This window comes from Dama dama, chromosome 32, assembly GCF_033118175.1.
Source record: "Dama dama isolate Ldn47 chromosome 32, ASM3311817v1, whole genome shotgun sequence".
NCBI lineage: Eukaryota > Metazoa > Chordata > Mammalia > Artiodactyla > Cervidae > Dama > Dama dama.
This window is the reverse complement of record NC_083712.1, coordinates 10,108,483-10,130,145: the sequence shown is the minus strand read 5'-3', so window position 1 is coordinate 10,130,145 and position 21,663 is coordinate 10,108,483. Positions and strand designations below refer to the sequence as shown.

The window sequence follows — 21,663 nt, the reverse complement described above, 5'->3', positions numbered from 1 at the left end:
AGAGGACATTTGAGTAGCAGATCATAAAAGGTATTTAATATTTTCTTATAATAATGTCACCCTTTCTGTCAAGTGTTTTAATACCTATGCTTTCACTGACAAAGTAAAATCTTTCATGCATTCTGAGGTTTCAAGGTACCTATCTGAAGAATCAGTTCAGTTCAGTTGCTCAGTCATGTCTGACTCTTTGCGACCCCATGGACTGCAGCATGCCAGGCTTCACTGTCCATCACCAACTCTCAGAGCTTGATCAAACTCATGTTCATTGAGTCGGTGATGCCACCTGAAGAATCTTGGCCTTAAATTTTTTTTCCTTCCCTGTGGCTCACAGTAATAGCATTAATGAAGCCTTGCAGTAAATAGTAATTGTGTTAACTTGAAAGGACTTTTGCTTGATTTAGTGTGTGTGTGTGTGTGTGTGTGTATATATTTAATTCTGAGATAGTCATTATCCCCAGGAATTGGTTAAACTGACAATATATACTCTGCAACTTCAGATTTGCCAATATCCACCCCTAATTTCACAATCCTGAAGCCCACGTTGCTTTCTGTCATGAAGAAGTATGCAGAAATACACAATTCCTGTATTGAATCCTAGTGCTTCATCCCTTCAAGTTTTGAAATTAAACATGAGTACATACCCACATGGAACTTCCTTGGTGGCTCAGTGGGTAAAGAATCCGCTTGCAATGTGGGAGACCCAGGTTCAATCCCTGGGTTGGGAACCCCTGGAGGCAGGTGTGGCAACCCACTCCAGTATTCTTGCCTGGAAAATCCCATGGACAGAGGATCCTGGTGGGCTACAGTCCATGGGGTTGCAAAGAGTCAGACATGACTGAGCAGCTAATCACATACACATATATACCTACACAAGAATAATTTTAAATATAAAATGATTTGTATTCATTTTATATAACTCAAGTAAATACTACAATTCAGGCATATACATGTGCATGTGTGTGTATATATACATATACAAAAAAGCTTATATATATATAAATCTTTTTTTTTCTTTTCTGCACTGGGCGTTTATTGCAGCACATGGTCTTTTCTCTTGTTGCAGCATGCAGACTCTCTAGTTGTGGCCCACAGGCTCTAGAGCATTTGGGCTTAGTTGCCCTGTGGCATGTGGAGTCTTAGTTCCCTGACTAGGGATTGAACCCATGCTCCCAGCATTGGAAGGCAAATTCTTAACCACTGGACCACCAAGGAAGTCCCTATATAAATTTTTTAATTAAACTTTTTCTTTAAAAGTACTTGTAAATTCTCATGCCCATGTAAGAAGTAAAACAGATCCCGTGGACCCTTAGGAAGTTCCTCCCAAGCAGTAACATCTGCAAAACTAGTGCACACATCACAGCCAGGCTGTCAACAATGGCCAGTCAAGAGGCAGAACATCTATCGCCAAAAGGTTCCTGAGGATGTCCTTTCAGCCACACTCATTGCCCTCCTAATGCCTACCTGCAACCTCTAACGGGCCCTCCATTCCCATAACTCTGCCGTTCCCAGAACATCATATGGAAGGAGTCGTGTAGGATATAGTCTCTCAGGACTGACTTTTTCTCTCAGTTTAGTGCTGAGGAGATTCACTGGTGCTGTAGCGTTTGCCCTGGGTTCATCCCTTTATGTGGCTGAGTAATATTCCATCGACTGGGTGTACCAGCTTGTTTAATCATTCACTCACTGAAGGACGTTTAGCTTGTTTCTAGCTTGGGACCATTATGAATGGAGCTGCCATAAATATTCATGTACAAGTTTTTGTGTGAACCTAAGTTTCCATTTATCCAGGATAAATGTACAGAAGTGTAATTTCTGGGCTGAATGGCAATGGAATATTTAGATTTTAATGGCCAAATGATTGTCCAGAGGGCCTGTACCATTTTACATTTCTACCAACAATGCATAAGCGACTCCTTTTCTCTGTATCCTCACCAGTATTTGATATTGTCTGCTTATATGATATAATTAGCTGCACTAATTGGTATGTTGTCTACTTCTATGATATAATTAGCTGCACTAATAGGTATGTAGTGATATCTCTTGGCAGTTCCCAAATGGCGGGTGATCTTGAACATCTTATTACATGTTTATTTGCCATCTGTACATTCTCTTCAGTGACATGTTTTTTCATGTCTTTTGTTCATTTTCTTGTTGAATATTTTCATATTTTTCTTTTATTTTTATTTTTTGCATCTTCAGAATTCTTGATATATTTTAGATACTAGTCTTTTGTCAGATATGTAGATTTTAAACTGCTTTCCTTGGTCTTCATATTGTCTATCCATCTTTCTAACAAAGTCTTTTTGGGGAGAAAAAGTTTTTAATTTTGAAGTTTAGTTTACTAATTTTTGCTTTTATAGATCATGCTGTTGTTGCCATGTCCTTGCCTAGCCCTAAATCCTCAAGATTTTTCTCCTAGACATTTTTCTGAAAGTTTTGTGGCTTTACATTCTGTATTTAAAGCTGTGATCAACCATGAATTACCTTCTGTGGAAGATGTGAGGCTTGCATCAAGGCTGGCTATTTCCCCAGTGCTATGTGTTACTTTTGAAATCCAGGGGAAGGGATTTGTGAAATGCACATCCATCACTTTGAGCAGCCATCACTTCTGTTCTTGACCTTGGAAGATCTTAGAAAACTCTGTGTCTCCAGTTCCTGAAGCACTTTGATGTTGTCAGGAGGGAGACGAGGAATGTAGACCAAATTAGTGGACCTTGGTAGAATTTGGACCCACCTTCTCTCTTTAATGTAGAGGCTGGGATTGAGTGGAAACACTGCATTGGATGAATTGAGGTTCCTCTTTGCTGTGTGTTTTCCAAACCTTTTCCAGCCGCTGAAGCACTAATGCACACTTGATGGAGTTCTGGTGGCCAGCTCATGTTTATCCTGTCAAACACAGTCAGTGACCCTCCAGAAGGAGATTTCCCTTTTCAGTGCTATGATGTAACCCAAAGAGCAACTTTTCAGGGAAAACGGTAACCTGACACTTGCACGAATAATTAATTCAACTTTCTTAACCCAAGAACAGCTGATCCTAACACGCAGCTTAAGATCTGAAGATTAGAATGTGTCTGCGTCTGATAAGAAGCGCTCTGGTATCACAGTGCTTTTCCGTGTACGTGGTGAGCTTTCTCTCTGGTACTTTATGAAAGGGTATTTTAAGGTAATAAATGTACACAAAACAAACTTTGCTTCTGTGAATGAATAACCAGTCAGTAAATATATTTATAAGTGATGTTTAAAATTCTTTTTTAAAAAAGCAAGAGGACTTGACACATTTAATAGGACATGGTCAAAATGCTCAATTTTTTTAGTTAGGCTAGAAAGAGAACACAACTTTGCACATTATTTTTAAATGCATATATTCTGTAAAGTCATTTGTCAAAAATGACTTTAACCAATTGGGAATAAATTTGAGTCCACTGTATTTCTCATGATTCAGTGGTTCTACATCATCATTGCCACCTTGTACAAATGAAGCATCGGGTCCCTGGCTTTTATGCTAAGTGAAGCACAGGTTCGGGTCACTCAAGCCTACTGGAGAGGTTCTAGATTCAGGGGGCAAGGAGTGGAGACATCTCTTAGATCCCACTAGGCTTGTGGAAGATTCTATATGACTTGAAATATTCTAGAGAACCCCTGCCTGGGGAAATTGAAAAACACAATATACACACCTCAGGAATAGTATCTTCTTCTTCTCAGGTGATAGGAGGATAAGACTGATGCAATTAAAAATATTGTTTCCCTTTTTATGGAAAAAAAAATTGGAAAGATTCAGTCATTAAAATCCTGTTTGAAGAAAAAAAATATTTAAGACAAAATTGAGTGAAAGAAACATATGGCACATAAAAGAATACAGTCATGAAAAGCAAATGAGTGCCTGTCGCATCCATGACTCTGTGACCCTGAGGGTGGCAAAGCAATTTCTGACCCTAAAGAAATATCATTGGTTGTTGGCTCCCATATTAATCTCCAAATAAGCTTTATTGTCGTTACCAGAAAGCATTTTTCCACAATGCGTAACTAGGGGAAATAAAATGGTGTTTATTTTTAAAAAATCCAGCCAACATATTCCCCAGTGCATTGTTTTAAATTGTTTGTTTATTCCTCATGTCATCTCATTGTTTTTTGTTTTTTGTTTTCTAATCCAATCTGGAGTACCCTAGGAAGTTTTTATTTTTATTTTGTAATTCTAAAAGGGACGAATAAGAGTTTGGGGTTCAATTCAGCTAAGCCTTCATGATTCATTTATTGGAAATCTCAGTCTTTAAAGATACACAAGCCACATGAAGACCTCCCCACTAAGTCCATGTGTAGAACCATTTTACTACAATTCAGATTTTCATGTAATTGGCATAAGTTTAGATAATTATGTAGATGCTGCATTTCTGTTTTTTCATACTTTTTGTTGATTTTCCACTTGAGTATATAGATGCTGTAGTTCATACAATATGAACTACATGAGTACCTAAATTTTTAATGCCATGCTCTATTATCATTATTATAGATATTCCAAGTGAAAATTTGCTTTAGAAGTAGGAAACTCTTTCAAAACTGAATTAAATTTCATCCCATTCAAGGACATATAACCCTTAGTGCAAGCCACTGTTTTGTATACTGATATTCTGTGGATCTTTATTTGGGAGGATTTGAAGAGGTCTATGGAGAAAACATGCTATATAATTACATTTATTTAGAATACACTGTATTAAGTTACTTTTTTTAAGTTTCTTTGTTCTCTGAGCCTTTAATCCCTGATATACAATGGAGACCTACAAGAGGGAGTTGGAGGATGTGGTATTTGCTAGTCTTATTAGACCAGACACCTATTAATAACCTACAGAAAAGTGTTCTGCAGAACACTTGTCTTGCAAACTCATGTGTCTTTTGAAATTCTTCTTATGTACAAAATCTGTGCATCTTTGTGTAAAGCTTCTTTACTGAATAATGTGCTTTTGCTTTTAATGAATATTGAATAAAAATTTGAAAAGAGAAGTAATAAAACCATATCTCTTTGAAAAAATTACAGTGAGACTCATTGATGATCTCCTTGGCTTTTTTTCTAAAGATTTATTTTTAAATTATTTTAGTACTATGTACATATTTATAATAGAAGTATTACTCTGGATATTTACCAAGAGCTGTTGTTGCCAAGTCATGTCTTGGCATGTCAGCCAAGTCATGTCTGACTCTTTGCAACCCCATGGACTACAGCACACCAGGCTTCCCTTCACTATCTCCTGGGGTTTGCTCAAAACTCATGTCCATTGAGTCGGTGATGCCATCCAACCATCTCAGCCTCTGTTGACCTTTCTCCTGCCCTCAGTCTTCTCCATCATCAGGGTCTTTTTCAGTGAGTCAGCTCTTCACATCAGGTGGCCAAAGTATTGGAGCTTCAGCTTCAGCACCAGTCCTTCCAATGAATATTCAGGGTTGATTTCCTTTAGGATTGACTGGTTTGATCTTTTTGCTTAATACACAATTAACTTTTAATACTAAGTATTTATTTTTAAATTATTTTGATGCTATATTAAATTAATTCTCACTTGGAAATAAGTATGTAATCATCCGTGTGACCACTTGCTTGAGTAAAGAGTGAAGTTTCTTTCGGAGAGATGAAATTCAGTCCAATGGGCAGTTCAGTCCAATTGCAAATGTACAACAGGATTTGCTTATGGTTTTTTCCTGAAGCCCAGAGAAATCTCAACAGTAGAGCACAGTTAGATCTTAGATTCTTTAGATACTCAAATAGTAAACTCACGATTGATCGCTTGTAAAATACTAGTTCCATGGAAGCAGCATTGTGTTGCCTAGGTGATGGTCACAATGGGCTCCGATTCCAGTGCTTGAATTCTTTAACTGCTGTTCTCTATTGTAAAAAGTTGTGGGTTATGGATGTGACACTCCTGGCATCCTAACTAGAAGCTTTGTGTCCTCAGGTCCATTCTGCATTCCACTGCTGAACTGGTCTTCTTTCAGGGAAATGTGCTTGCTTTCTGTCTTGCCTGCTGATCTTTGCAGCTGATGAGAGAGTGGAAGCTGAAAGAATCTTCCTCAGTGGCTCTGACTCAGCATTTCCTCCTTTCTTCCCATTGAAAAACCTACTCTTTTTTGATACCTATTGAGAACTCTCCTTTAAGTAAAATTCCCCTACTGAAAACACTAATAATTACAGTGGCAGTGATGACAGGCATAAGCCAGCCTTCATGCAGTGGGATTAAGGTCTAAAATGGAGGGTCTGCAGTACCCAGTGTGACAGTAAAGTTCGTTCTCTGGAAACATAGCTACTGAAAATATGCCAAAGGTGTTGGATATGGTTAAGTTTAGCCTTTTAAAATGTATCACTGAAACTGCAAGAAAATAAGGGATTCTCAGAGTCACCAAAGTACTGTGATTTACAGAAAGGCCATGAAATTAAGGGGTTGGCTTTGTCCTGGGAGCAGACCCAGGTTCGGTCTCTGGGTCAGGAAGATCCTCTGGAGAAGGGAATGGCAACCCACTCCAGTGCTCTTGTTTGGAGAATTCCAAGGACAGAGGAGCCTGGTGGGCTATAGTCCATGGGGTTATAAAAGGTTGAACATGACTGGGTGACTTTCTCACTTTACTTTCCCCTGAAAGCATCTGTCAATAGGACCCTAGTGAGACTGAATTTCGTTTCTGAGAGTCTGTGGGCTGAAAAGATAGGAAGAAACATCTGAGAGCTTTTCAATATAGGAAATATAATCAGATCCGCTTACACACTGCTAGAACTCCAAAGAGAGGTCTGCTGTCACTACAAGGGAGAAAAGTTAGATGGTAAAGACAGATGGACAGATGGATGGACAGATATGGATATAGATACAGGTATAGAAATAGACACAGGGACAGAGAACTCATAACCACAAGCAGGTTTCAGGCTAGCTTATAGATGAATTTGTGCCATCTCTGTGGTCCAAAATGCCTCAGCAGACACTTTATTTTAAGGAGGTAGAAAGCTTCTCTTGTTCCAGGCACATGGGAAAGTCAACTGAGAATCGCCTCTGCATAAACGCACCTTCAAAAGAATTACTGCAGGTGAAGTTCCAGAAATAGAAGAGCAAAAGCAAAATTCAGAGGCACCTTAGATTCTGAGAGATATTGGAATTATTATCAAATCAGACTGTAAGAGTGTAAAAAACAAAAGTGAATAAAATTATGAGTAGGGAACAAAATACTGTATAAATGGCCAAAGATGTTTGAACAAAATGCTAGCAGAGAAACAATGAAAGGAAGTTTAAAACTCAACTACATGATAGTATAATAAATTTGATACAGATGGAGAGAAGATTATGATAGGAAAATGGTCTAAAAAATTACCCAGAAGATGGAACAAAGATTTTTAAAAAATGAAAAGTTAAGAGACACGAAGGATAGAGACATTTGTCAAATTTTAATTCATCAGAGGGGAGTACAGATAATAGGAGGGAACTGATATTTGATAAGATAGCTGCTTAATCTTCAGATTTAAAATTTTGAATGGGTTCCAAGCAGGATTAATAAAAGGAGGTTCATTCATAGACATGATATTGCAAAACTTTTATTTCCTTAGAAATATAAGGAAATTCATGCATAGACATCATATTGTGAAATGTTAGGACATCAAAGATAGTGATCCTAAAGTCATTTCAGACTGTGAGATTAAGTAGGAAAACTGGAAAGCAGAACATTGTAATACATTAACAGCAGTGAGGGGGAAATGAGGACAGACAGAAACAACTATTGATCCTGAAGTATAAGCTTAGTAAAAATATTCTTTAGATTAAAAGAGAATTAAAAATATTTTTAAAGAACTAAAGGTGTTTTTGGAAAAAACAGTTTAAGAGGGTTTGGGTCATCTTAGCTGGTTGTCCCATGAGAAGGCATCAACCCAAAGAGAATGTATCCTATCTTATTTTCCCCAAGTTTCCTTGAGATCAGGGTTCTCAAATCATTTAAATTGTGACATATATTTTCATTAAAATGTTGTTAAGAAAATCAAAGGGAAATGAGTATGTGTGCATAGCATCATATAAATCCTTAATATTTTCCATAATTGGCTGAATTTTCATCAGGATTTTTCTAGCGTCTGTTCAAAGGAAGCATAATCAAGATGCAAGTTATCGAATATATTCTTGAGGGAAAAATAAACAACAACATGTTCACAAGTGGACAAGTGACTCATTATGCCAATCAAGAGTGCTTTAGCCACAGGGCCCTACATCTGTAACAGTGTAGGGATCACATCTCCAGTCACTAATGTGATATTGTCCCTTTGTTCTAGCGTCCATCGCATCCACCTGCAACGACCCGGGTATGCCTCAAAACGGTACCCGCTACGGGGACAGCAGAGAACCTGGGGACACCATCACTTTCCAGTGTGACCCTGGGTACCAGCTCCAAGGGCAAGCTAAGATCACCTGTGTGCAGCTGAATAACCGATTCTTTTGGCAACCAGACCCTCCTACATGCATAGGTATTGTGCAATGGAATATAGCAATTTTAAATTGGGGAAGGAGTGCATGTTATCATTAAAATTGCTCTATAAATATATTATTCTTCAGAAGAATTTCTCAAGCGTTTCTTGCATGCCCTCAGGTTTTCTGAGGTTACATTGAAATTTTATTATAAACCTTTAAACTTTATTTTATTAGGTGAAATAAAGGAAGTAGTTTACTTAATGTACAGTAATTGACATTTACCTAACATTTCCTATCCTTAACAAATCTTATAAAAATATGGATCAATCAAGCTACTGTAATTTAAAATTTTGGGTGGCTGAAAATTCATAACCCTACTATAGTTGTTCTCATTTTTAATATAGAAATGTGCCCTTAAGCAAAACCTACTCAATAAAGAATATGTTCTCTTTTTAGATAATTTTTCTGTAATAGCAGTACATTTTTAATAGAATCCTAAAACCTAGAAATTATACTGCTTAAGTCAATATACAGATAAAAGGAAAGACTTCTTTCTGAAATTTACTAGAATTTTGCAGTTTGACCTTATTAAGAAGAAAACAATTGGTGTTGCAGACCTTAGTCTGAACAACCAACATCCTAGGTATGTGCTTGTGCGTGCTCAGTCACTCAGTTGTGTCCAACTCTTTGTGACCTCATGGACTGTAGCCTGCCAGGCTCCCCTGTCCCTGGAATTCTCCAGGCAAGAATACTGGAATGGGTTGCCTTTCCCTCCTCCGGGGGATATTCCCTATCCAGAGATCAAACCTGTGTCTCCTGCATTAGCAGGCAGATTCTTCACCACTGAGCCACCTAGGAAGTCCCCTATTCTATCACAAATATGGTTTTAAGGAAAGACACTTTTTTATATACTAATTATTAATTCAATTAAATTGTCCATTCAATTAAATATTTTGCCATAAATGTCTATTTATGGTAGCCCATCTTAATTTTTTTTAAAAAAAACCTTTATTATTTTAATGAATTGTTACAGTGTAATTTGTACTTCCTTATAATCTGTTTAAAAAATATAAAATCGAATTAATCTGCACAGAGAGGAAGTGATAATGAAGTGACATACACATAGTTAATGGGCCATTTTGCACCGGATGATCTTGAGGGAATTTTGTGACTTAGAATGGTTTCTATTGTCATAACGCATGGCAGTGAACAAATTCTCAGTGGTCCCACGGCACTATAATGCGCAACTCTCAACTTATTACAGAGTGCTTGCAGGAGTCTGGAGATAGAGGAGATTGACAGCTCTGCTTATTAGCATGTGCAGGCCTGTCAGGGAGCTACCATGCTTATTTAATGTTCTGTGCCTCATTTACATTTCATGACTTTCGTGAGCACTGTTATGCATTTCATCTCAAGCTGAGTCATCAGGAGATGCGCCAGATTTCTTCATGTTCCTTTTTTAAAGTGGAGTAATTACCTATAAATGCAACCAACATGTTAAACCATTGGCCTGTTTTTAAATCAGGAAAGGCACATTTCCCCCCAATTTGCATGAGTTTAAGCTTATGGAGGAGTATATAAAGAAGCAATACAATTACCAGTTAATCTCTTGAAGATAATTTCTTGGTTTACATTCATTTGAACAATTCATGATAAAATTTGACCACCTTCTCAACTAATCTATGGTCTTTTTTGGGTTTGCCTCTTAGTTATCTAACTTTGATCAGTGACTAGGTAAACTGGTTCTCAGCAATGAAAACAGATAACACTTCATCTTTCTTGAGTATCAGCTCCACGGATAAGCTAACATCACACCCAGGCAATAGAATATCAATTTTTTGGCAACAAAAACCACCCACACACATAGATATTATGTAACACAAAAATGGAAAGCACATATCTAGGAATAAATGAGTATCTTTTCATCCCATTGTGAACATTTTTCCCTCAGAAAAGAGATTATGCTTTTGTAAGACAGTGGTCCACCCTTAATGGTGGTCATGCTTTGGTGCTCATCTAAATTCTGTTCTGCTGATAGGAGACATTTTTTACTTTTTTTTTTTTTTGCTTCTTCCTTATTAAAACATTGCATGTTTTTCTATAAGTTTTATAAGCTACAGTTAAGAAAAAAGATGAAAAAACACTATCACCTTTTTACCTAAGGGCAACTGCTATTAATGTAAACATGCATGTGTATGTGTCATAGTTATTTTATGTATATATAACCTATTTTTAAAATGTTTTTAAATGACAGCACCCTGAATGATTATTTTGTAAACTATGCTTTTTATTTACCAGTACAGGATGAGTATCTTTTACTGTCCTTACTTATTTTTTTAACTAATTAGCATTTCTGCTTACAGAGTGGCTCTCTGGATCAATAGTGACCAATATTGATCCCACTAGCCCCTCCTCAGTGCAGAGTTAGGTGTTTCAGCCTTTTCCCTCTCACAGAAATTGCTGAAAAGAATACCGCTGCAGAACACATCCATGATTTTTTATGAATGACATATTTCTACAAACTTATCTATTTCTAGAGTTTTCAAAACTTTTCCGGAAAGATTGCCCAGTTTAATCATCATCAGCCATCGTATTATTGTTTATTTTCCCCAACTCAGGAAAAAAAACAAACGCTATATATGGTATTTGTTAATCTCATAATATGAGCAGGACGTGAAGATTCCTTGGTGATTCTATTGGCGTATTAAATTAGCAGTGAGATTGAACTGTTTTTAATTTCATAGTCTCATTGGCTGCTTGAATTTGCTCTTTCTTATTGACAGGCTAACGTTTTTCCATTTTATTCTTGGTGTATTTTCCCCCCTATTTGCTGTTCTCTCTCTCTCTCCTGCTTTTATAAAATCTCTTAGCTGCTCCCCTGTTTGTATGTTACTCCTGTTTTCACCAGCTTGTCATTGGCTGCTCACCCTTCTTGTGGTTTGCTTGGATGCCTCACTCTTTTCATTTCACAAAGGACTCCCATGATGGAGGCGCCCCTGGAACTGGGACTTTCTACTGAGGCTTAAAAGACCAATTCTCCAGACCAGGGGACTCTCACTACCTCCTGATTCTGAATAAAGTGTCTCTTGACCATCTCTACGGTCTCAGATTTCTCAAGTAGCCGACAATACCTTTTGTCCAAGTTCAAGCTCTAATGAGCTCTGCAAAGCAACAATGCATTCTAAGTTTGCAGACACTTAATCGGTGGCACCATCCTGCCTGGTCTACAGGGTGACTGTTTTGAAGCTGTTTATCCTGTTTAGTGGCGTGAACACTGAAATGTTTTGGTGCAGCAGTAGTGATGTGTCTAGTTAAAGAGCACTGTTGCACATCTTAGTGGATGAACATGTTATCGCGTATCAGGGGGAGTGACCCTGAGGGTTTCAAATGAGGGCCTGTTGGTGGATATGGGTTTGAGGATTTTACCTCTATGTCCATTCCCCCTGGAGAATTTCTAGTGTGTCTGAATTGCATTTGATACTAAATCTAATCCTATCTGAAATACTGGGCAAGCTTGCTAATGAAAACCTGATTAGGCTAAAATGAAGAGTTCCCTATCAGAAGAGAGAACAAACCCAGCAAGATGGTCCTGCTTAATTCCACACCAAGTCTTTAAATAACCTCATTGGAAAATGCCTCCTGGGACCAGTGTGAATGAGACAGGATCTTCCCTTTGTTTCTTATAAATTAATATTTGGGTCTCATCCTGAACTCCTCCGGCTGGTGGCACCCTTGTATGCAGTGCCCTGAATCTGCCAAGTTTGTTCTTTTCAAGCCTGCGTGGAGCAGCATCGCCTGGGACCCTCAGGTGCCCCACTCCCCAGCTCAGCACCGCCTATTCTGTCCGTTCAGGCTCTCCTGCTCCACGCTGTCAGCAGCCGCTTGATTCCGGGGAGGCCAATCTGTGGTTGTTCAGTCACTAAGTCCTGTCTGATTCTTCGCCCTTAGCTGATTGTTTCCACACAGTTTATTAAAATAAAACTGCATGCTAGGGGAAATGTGGTTGAAATCATTTTTGAGAAAATTATATTGAATTGCTCTTGAGAGTACATCTTTAAGAATTTATTATAAATATTTCCTGTGATATTATTCAGAGTTTGCCTTTGATGAAACTGAAGTTACAAAAAAACGTCTTGGGATTCGTTAGATTTTGTCTTATGGAAAGTTAAGTTTTCAGGATGTTAAGTGGGTGTTTAAAGACACATTCATCTCAGAAGATTACAAAGTGTACATCTTCATCTTATTTTCAAAAAACGTCCCTGTGTATTTGTGTGGGAATTATCAGCAATTAGCATAATCCCTTCTCTACTTGTTTTTTTCCCCTCAATATGTGCATAATCAATGAAGTGAAATGAGGTATACAGTTTAGAGGGAGCAATACAATTTAATCAGGATGATTTTTTTTTTTAACAACTTGGTGACAATTCACAGTATTTAATACGAAAACCTGTAACCTAGTATTTTAACACATCTATCTAAAATTAGTGTGTGTCAATTTTGCAGTGTTTTAATAACTTCCACAGCACAGACGCTTTAACAGAGGTCTTATCTACTAAATGTAAATACCCCCAAAGTTTTCAGGCTCAAGAATGAAGACCGTCCTGCCTGTTGGCAATGACCAACTGCGTAATCGTTGACTTAGGTAAACGCTTTGGATTAAAGACTGAAGACCGCAGAAAACGTTAAATTTATTACTATTATCTGAAATGCTTCTTCCTGATAATAACATATCAAGCACTGTGATAAAATGATATTTTTAGGGGTTTTAACTTTCTGCCAAGCCTCCTCTTGGTCATGTGTCCCCAGATATCACCTAAATCTTACTTGTTAGTTTTGTCATTTTGAAATCTGGACACAATATACCCCAAGCCCTGCATATAGCAGAGGACTGTGAGAAATCTATGAAATAACAAATCTTCATTTATTCAGCATATATTTCATGCATACTTATTATGATCAAAAACTCCTAGGCTTAGGGTTACAAAAGTGAACAGGAGGTGAATGATCAATTATACCATTTGAAGCAAACTTCCTAGAGTAAGTGAGCAATGACTTCTTTGTAAACCACAAGAAATGACCAAAGAATTGACATGGCCATAAACTGATATCAATGGGGATATTTTACCCTCTCCAAGTTTCTTTTCTTTTCGTACATTTATAGTGTACTTGACAGAAGTGTGGGGGATTCAGGTAATCTATCCAGTTTAACTGGATAAAGTTTGAAAGTATAGGATGTACATTTCATTTGCCAGCATTGATAATCCTCAAAAATGGAGTGGGATGTTATATAAAATTTGATAATGATCACACTAAAAAATGTGCAGACCTCCTAGGTCAGTTTAAAAACGCCGCGTGCAGTCTCTGACAAGCTCCCACTGACCGCGTCCCTCTCTCCTCCGTGGCAGCGGCATGTGGAGGGAACCTGACCGGGCCCGCGGGGGTCATCCTGTCCCCCAACTACCCGCAGCCCTACCCGCCCGGGAAGGAGTGCGACTGGAGAGTGAAGGTGAACCCAGACTTCGTCATCGCCCTGATATTCAAAAGGTACCGTGTTTGTGGACTCCTTCCTGGTAGCAGGACTTTAAATGTCACAGCTAGCGATGAATGCACTCATCCTTTCAGAGGGCCTTCAATTTCACATCTCGTATCTAAAAGGGATAATATCAGGATGCAGGATGACAAACATGGAAATCGGTTGTTTCGCTTTTCAACATTCTACTTGAATTAGGATACACATGAAGTGGCAGGAATTACTTCTAAATACTATCTTGCACACATTTTTACAATGTGTTCCACACAAGAGGGCTTAATTTACAGAATATTAAAGAAAATAAAGGGGCGATTTAGATTTATTTGCGGCTTCCCAGGTGGCTCAGTGGTAAAGAATTAGCCTGCCAGTGCAAGAGACAAGGGTTCAATCCCTGGGTCAGGAAGATCCTCTGGAGGAGGAAATACCAGCCCATCCCAGTATTCTTGCCCGGAGAATCCCATGGACGAAAGGAGCCTGGTTGGCTAGAGCCCATGGGGTCACAAAGAGTCAGACACAACTGAGTGACTGATACATAGATATACTTAGTGTAATTTCTCATCAATGTCTCATATTTCTCTTAATGCATGGGCACTAATTCATTTCCAAGTGCATCCTGTCTGACATCCCGAAGTTGGTATTGTTATTAATAATCATTAAAATACTCAAGACTTGCTAAAACTCTGAAAACACAAATTCCCCAAATTTCAATGCCATAAAGTTTCAATTAATAGACATTAGTCCTTTTAAAAAAAATGCTAATTTTAATGGTAAAAATTTAAATCATAATGTGATTATATTACACATATAAATTCTATATAACTATCACATTATTAATATCTGGCATACAATAATTGCATCTTTCCAAATCCCAAGGTATTTTCCAAGTTTACATTTTGATTTTTGAACTAGATAAAGTGATGAAAGAAAGGTGGTTCTATATGCTGTCCTATTGGTCTCAACTCTCCAAGGCAGAGTGGTCTAATCATATTTATTTATCTGTCAATGGAACACATTTCTCTCACTGAGATGTTTACATCAGTATTCCAGGGCTGGTGGTGCTCGTCTTCCTCACTTTCTCCTCTTGATGAGATCTGACTCAGGGTAATTTTAAACCTCTGTGACTCTGAATTTTAAGTAGTTTGATAAGCCATCACTTCCTGAGTTTACTCAAACTGCTATAAATTTACCAAATGACGAATACTTTATTATGCCACTTAGCTATTACACAAAGGCTGTGAACATTTGCTAGGTTATGTTTTTGAGTATCCTTATGGTTTTTGTTAATGCTAAATTCTAATGAAGCCTTTCTTAGAACCAGGAGACACCTCTGCTGCCAGGGGATCAAAAGTAAGTTAACAATTAAGCCTTTTAGAGAGCACAGAGCCTTTTTTGTAGGCGTTTCCTGCCTTGGGTCACGGAGATTGACTCATTTTCAAGTTTCCCACAGTGCATGTCATCTGATAATATATAAGGCAGTTTTATATTATACAAGTAGTTTTTCACTTAAGTTTTGTGCACCTCCCTGGAAGAAGGTTGACCTAGAAAATCTCCAAGTTTTCTTCTGATTCTAAGAGTTTGGAATCATTCTCTGGCTGGGTGTCTCAGAAACTTGCACGTTTGTAACATCTTCTAAGAAATGCACAGATTGTGTGTGCTCAGGTGGGACATTTTTCTGGGACCTCAGCTCCTAATTTTACTGAGTAGACAGAGGGAGGAAGCCAGGGTACCAGGTGGGAGCAGAGATGCTCAAGGACCCTGGCAGAGAGGCTGCTGTTGGCACAGGCTTCAGCTGGGGGGTGGGGGGAGCCTGGCAGGGACATAAACAAAGGTGACGGAGACAGAGAATGACAGGGCCTGGAGCACACACATGGGAGTGTCAAGGCTCGTCCTGTACGCGGGGCTCTTTGGGGAGGAGTGTTTTATCAAAATTTCTGTAGACTTTGGGGTTAATGCCACTCACATATTGGAACCCAAATTGAATTTGGTTTAAAAGCATGGCCAGACTTAGGCCTACCTATTCTTGGAGTGTGTAGATCTGTTCATCTGGTGTAGGTAGATATAAGTCAGGACTTAACCAAAAGGTGCCATCATTAACTGTAGGAATCACTTCAGACCTCTGTGCAAACGTGATGGGGCATCCAACGCAGACGGCAGTTAGAATGTGCTTGTTTGTGCCAGATTGAATTTCCACCTTTCAGAATAATCTATCATAATAATTGGTTATGCCAGTTATAGGGGTGTCACATGACCAGAATCTAAAAACATCCCTGTAAACTATTCTAACTGAAATTGTTATTACTATCAAACTCTGTTTGGTCACTGCAATTCCTTTTGGCCTCTTTATTCATTCTGTGGTCATTCCAGTCTTTTACTTCCTCTTCATTTCCACCTTCAGGGAACTTATCAGATAAACAGGCTCTGAAACCTTTAACAAACTCCTGGAGTAAATGTGTCATGTGGGAGCGGGAGCACCTTGACAAGGAGTAGGGCGGAGAAGTGCAGATGCAAGTAGCACACTGATGTGGGGTCCGTGGCCGCGCCCTTCAGGGGCCTGAAGGCCCCTGCTGCACCCTTCAGGACCCGGGGCAGCTTTGGGAGGGACCTGGCGTTCATGTTTTATCACTTGAATCTCCAGATAAATTTGAGCCACTTAAACAACAGCATGTGTTTGTGATAATACCTAAAAACGCTTGACTCTTTCCATCCTTGAGTATCCAAATATGCCTCCAAGGGAAAGGAAAGAGAGTGGAAGCTGCCTGTACTGGTCCATGTTAGAGACCCTGAATATCTGACTTAGAGGTGCAGGGACGGAGGAGGGCCAGGCAGAATGGACACAGCAGCGCCTCTGTCTGGTGTATTTGCTGTGACCCCACTGGGGTCTTAGATGCCTGAACCAAGTTCAGTCTTTTACTTGAGAGTAGGCGTATGTTTCAAGTTCCCAGATTATTGTCATCCTTATTGTCATAAATGGCAGAGACATTTAATACCGTATCTCACTTGAGAGCTTTGGACTTTAATTGTCAGACACTGGAAATTATTAGGGTGTTCACATTACGAGAGAGACAGAGAAATACAGAGTGTGAGAAAGGGAGAGAGGAAGATGGAGGGAGAAGGGAGAGAAAATTGGAACATCCAGTTGTGGTGAAATGACATAAGGTTTAACTTCCACACTTTGTACCATCGTAAGGACTGCAAATATTGGCTGAATTAGCTAAGCAAGCAGAGGCAATTACAATTTTAAAAGTAAAGAACCAAAAATATTTTTGAACTTTAAGAATCATCAGCAACACCAAGGATTAACAACAGGCAATCTCTTTACCATCTGAGCCACCAGGGAAGCCCAAACACCAAGGATATACATTATTAAACTGAAAATATTTTCACATAAAAATTGAATATCAGTGGAAATGCATCACTTCTGAACCCCTTCCTTTAAACTGCATTCATTAGAAATATCACAGTTACAGGGAAGAGACACTGCATCTATGTTGCAAGGACTCATTTTCCTTTATATATCTTCTAAATCATACTGTATTGAAGATAATGGTTATTATGTAAAATACTAATAATATTTGTTACAATTGGTGTCTGTTGTATTTATTGCCATTTTGATTATTATTGTATTTAGCTTTTGGATCGTCCTGCTTTTTAAAACTTAAAATACAAAGGCAAATACAATTGCTGTGTGCTCTCAGAGACTTGATAGTTGGCAAGAAGAGAGACACACATAGGAGGTACGGAAACTCATCAATATTCTTTCCTTTCAGTTTCAACATGGAGCCCAGCTATGATTTCCTACACATCTATGAAGGAGAGGACTCCAACAGCCCTCTCATTGGAAGTTTCCAGGGCTCTCAAGCCCCAGAAAGAATTGAGAGCAGCGGAAATAGTCTTTTCCTGGCGTTTCGAAGTGATGCTTCTGTGGGCTTGTCGGGGTTTGCCATTGAATTTAAAGGTACTGTGATCAGCTTAACTGGCAAGGAAAGTAATTTGCATCACAATTGCTTTCATTGTAGACATTTATTTATAAAGTCTTGCCTATCTCATTAATGCATAAAATTCTGACAACTTTCTCACCTGTCTGGGGAAGAGGTTCCAATCTCTCCAGAGGAGAAGAAATTTCCAACATGCATTTCTACCTTAGCCAAAAGAAAATAAAGTAGGGGAGGATTTTTTTTTTTTTTTCTCCAGACACATGGCCATTTAAAGATAAATTATGATTGGCGCTGGTAGTAAAGAACCTGCCTGTCGATCCAGGAGACATAAGAGATGTGGGTTCAGTCCCTGGGTCAGGAAAATCCCCTGGAGGAGGAAATGACAACCCACTCCAGTATTCTTGCCTGGAGAATCCCATGGACTGAGGAGCCTGGGGGTGGGGGCTACAGTCCATGGGGTCTCAAAGAATCAGACACAACTTAAGTGACTTAGCACATGCAGTGAATAATTGAAGTAATTAAGAACTATTTTAAGATTATTTTACTATCTTGTTTCACTAGGATGACTCAATATAAGTACATCAACCAGCTTAGCTTTATCTCAGTATTTTTCAAAATGTAAAATACTGATGGCCCTTTCCCTGTCCTTACATCCATGGTGTTGGTTTGATGGGGAGCAAGCACTGATCCCAAGGCTTTCCATGTGCCACTAGTGGTGAAGAATCCTGCCTGCCAGTGCAGGAGACAAAAGGAGCATGGGTGTGATCCCTGGGTTGGGAAGATCCCTGGAGGAGGAAATGGTAACACACTGCAGTATTCTTGCCTGGAGAATTCCATGGACAGAGCAGCCTGGTGGGCTACAGTCCATGGGGTTGCAGAGTCGGACATGGCTGAGCGACTGAGCACACAGGGACACACCCACACACAAGCACTGATTCTGCTCACATCTTTCTCCTTTGGTCACATGATGAGTGTCGCCCACTTCTCTGGGGTCTACCACCCACTGTCACCAGCATCCAGAGAAAACGCAGAAAACTCACAAGCAAAGACCACCCCAACCTCAGCATTTTGCCCGTGGGTTAATGAAAATTAATATCAATTTTTTTTCAAATCTATTTCTCATGTGAACAAAGAAAACACGGGACACCTTACAAAGAATCAGAGAAAAGAGCTCACCAACATATTAATTCACAGTAGTGAGGGCTTTATAAAAATAATGAATATATATATGTATGTATATGTTTGTTTAAGCGTGTGAATTAGTTATTAGTTACCAGAATTGTAAAATAAAACATAGGCTTTTTCAACTCTTGTTAACCTTTTAATGAACTTGCACTTATTGATATGATTTTTAAGCAGAAAATTGATCTACTTCTTCAAAAACACTAACATCTACAAACTTACTGATCTCTATTATAGTTTATAATTTTATCACTTGAAAGTGGAATCTTTACTGTGCCCATTTTTGCATGAAATGTTCCCTTGTTATCTCTAATTTTCTTCAAGAGATTTCTAGTCTTTCCCATTCTATTGTTTTCCTCTATTTCTTTGCACTGATCACTGAGGAAGGCTTTCTTATCTCTCCTTGCTATTCATTGGAACTCTGCATTCAAATGGGTATATCTTTCCTTTTCTCGTTTGCTTTTTGCTTCTCTTCTTTTCACAGCTATTTGTAAGGCCTCCTCAGACAGCCGTATTGCTCTTTTGCATTACTTTTTCTTAGGGATGGTCTTGATCCCTGTCTCCTGTACAATGTCATGAACCTCCATCCATACTTCATCAGGCACTCTGTCTATCAGATCTATTCCCTTAAATATATTTCTCACTTCCACTATAGAATCATAAGGGATTTGATTTAGGTCATACCTGAATGGTCTAATGGTTTTCCCTACTTTCTTCAATTTAAGTCTGAATTTGGCAGTAAGGAGTTCATGATTTGAGCCACAGTCAGCTCCCAGTCTTGTTTTTGCTGACTGTACAGAGCTTCTCCATCTTTGGCTGCAAAGAATATAATCAGTCTAATTTTGGTGTTGACCATCTGGTGATGTCCATGTGTAGAGTCTTCTCTTGTGTTGTTGGAAGAGGGTGTTTGCTATGACCAGTGTGTTCTCTTGGCAAAATTCTCTTAGCCTTTGCCCTGCTTCAGTCTGTATTCCAAGGCCAAATTTGCCTGTTACTCCAGGTGTTTCATGACTTCCTACTTTTGCATTCCAGTCCCCTATAATGAAAAGGACATCTTTTTTAGGTGTTAGTTCTAAAAGGTCTTATAGTTCTTCATATAGGTTCAACTTCAGTTTCTTCAGCTTTACTGGTAGAGGCATAGACTTGGATTACCATGATATTGAATGGTTTGCCTTGGAAAATAACAGAGATCATTCTGTCATTTTTGAGATTGCATCCAAGTACTGCATTTTGGAGTCTTTTATTGACTGTGATGGCTACTCCATTTCTTCTAAGGTATTCTTGCCCACAAGGGTAGATATAAGGGTCATCTGAGCTAAACTCACCCATTCCAGTCCATTTTAGTTCGCTGAGTCCTAAAATGTCAACGTTCACTCTTGTCATCTCCTGTTTGACCACTTCCAATTTGCCTTGATTCATGGACCTGACATTCCAAGTTCCTATGCAACATTGCTCTTTACAGCATCGGACCCTGCTTCTATCACCCGTCACATCCACAACTGGGCATTGTTTTTGCTTTGGCTCTGTCTCTTCATTCTTTCTGGAGTTATTTCTCCACTGATCTCCAGTAGCATATTGGGCACCTACCGACCTGGGGGGTTCATCTTTCAGTGTCCTGTCTTTTTGCCTTTTCGTACTGTTCATGGGGCAGGAGTCTGAGTAAACTCTGGGAGTCGGTGATGGACAGGGAGGCCTGGCGTGCTGCAGTCCATGGGGTTGCAAAGAGTCAGACACTACTGAGCGACTGAACGGTACTGAACTGAAGTGTAATCTAAAAAATAATACAAATTAATGTATAAGCAAAACAGAAACAGCCTCACAGACATAGGAAACAAACCTGTGGTTACCAAATGGGGAAAAGAAAGGGGAGAGACAAACTAGGGGTACAGGATTAACTAACTACTACTTACCCGGTGGCTCAGAGAGTGAAGAATCTGCCTGCAACGCAGGAGACCTGGCTTCAATTCCTGGGTGGGGAAGATCCCCTGGAGAAGGAAATGGCAACCCGCTCCAGTATTCCTGCCTGGAAAATCCCATGGACAGAGGAGGCTGGCAGACTTCTGTACACGGGGTCACAAAGAGTTGGACACGCCTGAGTGACTAACACACACACACACACACACGTGTAAAATAGATGAGCAGCAAGGACGATTTTTACAGCACAGGGAGTTATAGCCACTATTTTGTTGTTGTCCAGCTGCTAAGTGGTGTCTGACTCTGCGACCCCATGGATTGCAGCACTGCAGACTTCTCTGTCCTTCACTATCTCCAGGAGTTTGCTCAAACTCATGTCCGTTTAGTTGGTGATGCCATCCAACCATCTCATCCTCTGTTGTTCACAGCACAGGAAATTGAAGCCATTATTTTTTTTTTTCTTTTTTTTTTTTTTTTATTATTATTATTTTTTTTTTCCAGTGGGTTTTGTCATACATTGATATGAATCAGCCATGGATTTACATGTATTATTTTGTAATAACTTATAATGGAATACAATCTGCAAAAATAGTGAATCACCATACTGTTGGTACACCTGAAACTAATATAATATTGTAAATCAACTGGACTTCAAGGGAAATAAAAAGACTATGCATTTGTCATTGGT

The 21,663-nt window shown here is 39.0% G+C and overlaps 1 protein-coding gene across 1 annotated transcript in view; it reads left to right on the top strand.

Annotated features, from left to right (window-relative positions):
• The window catches only part of CSMD1 (CUB and Sushi multiple domains 1), a 1,628,138-nt gene that overhangs the window by 1,365,216 nt on the left and 241,259 nt on the right, over positions 1-21,663 (top strand). Inside the window, exons 27-29 of the mRNA XM_061134533.1 lie at positions 8,279-8,470; positions 13,820-13,958; positions 17,712-17,899. Coding sequence (XP_060990516.1) covers positions 8,279-8,470; positions 13,820-13,958; positions 17,712-17,899 — 519 coding nt within the window. The remainder of the gene's footprint in view (positions 1-8,278; positions 8,471-13,819; positions 13,959-17,711; positions 17,900-21,663) is intronic.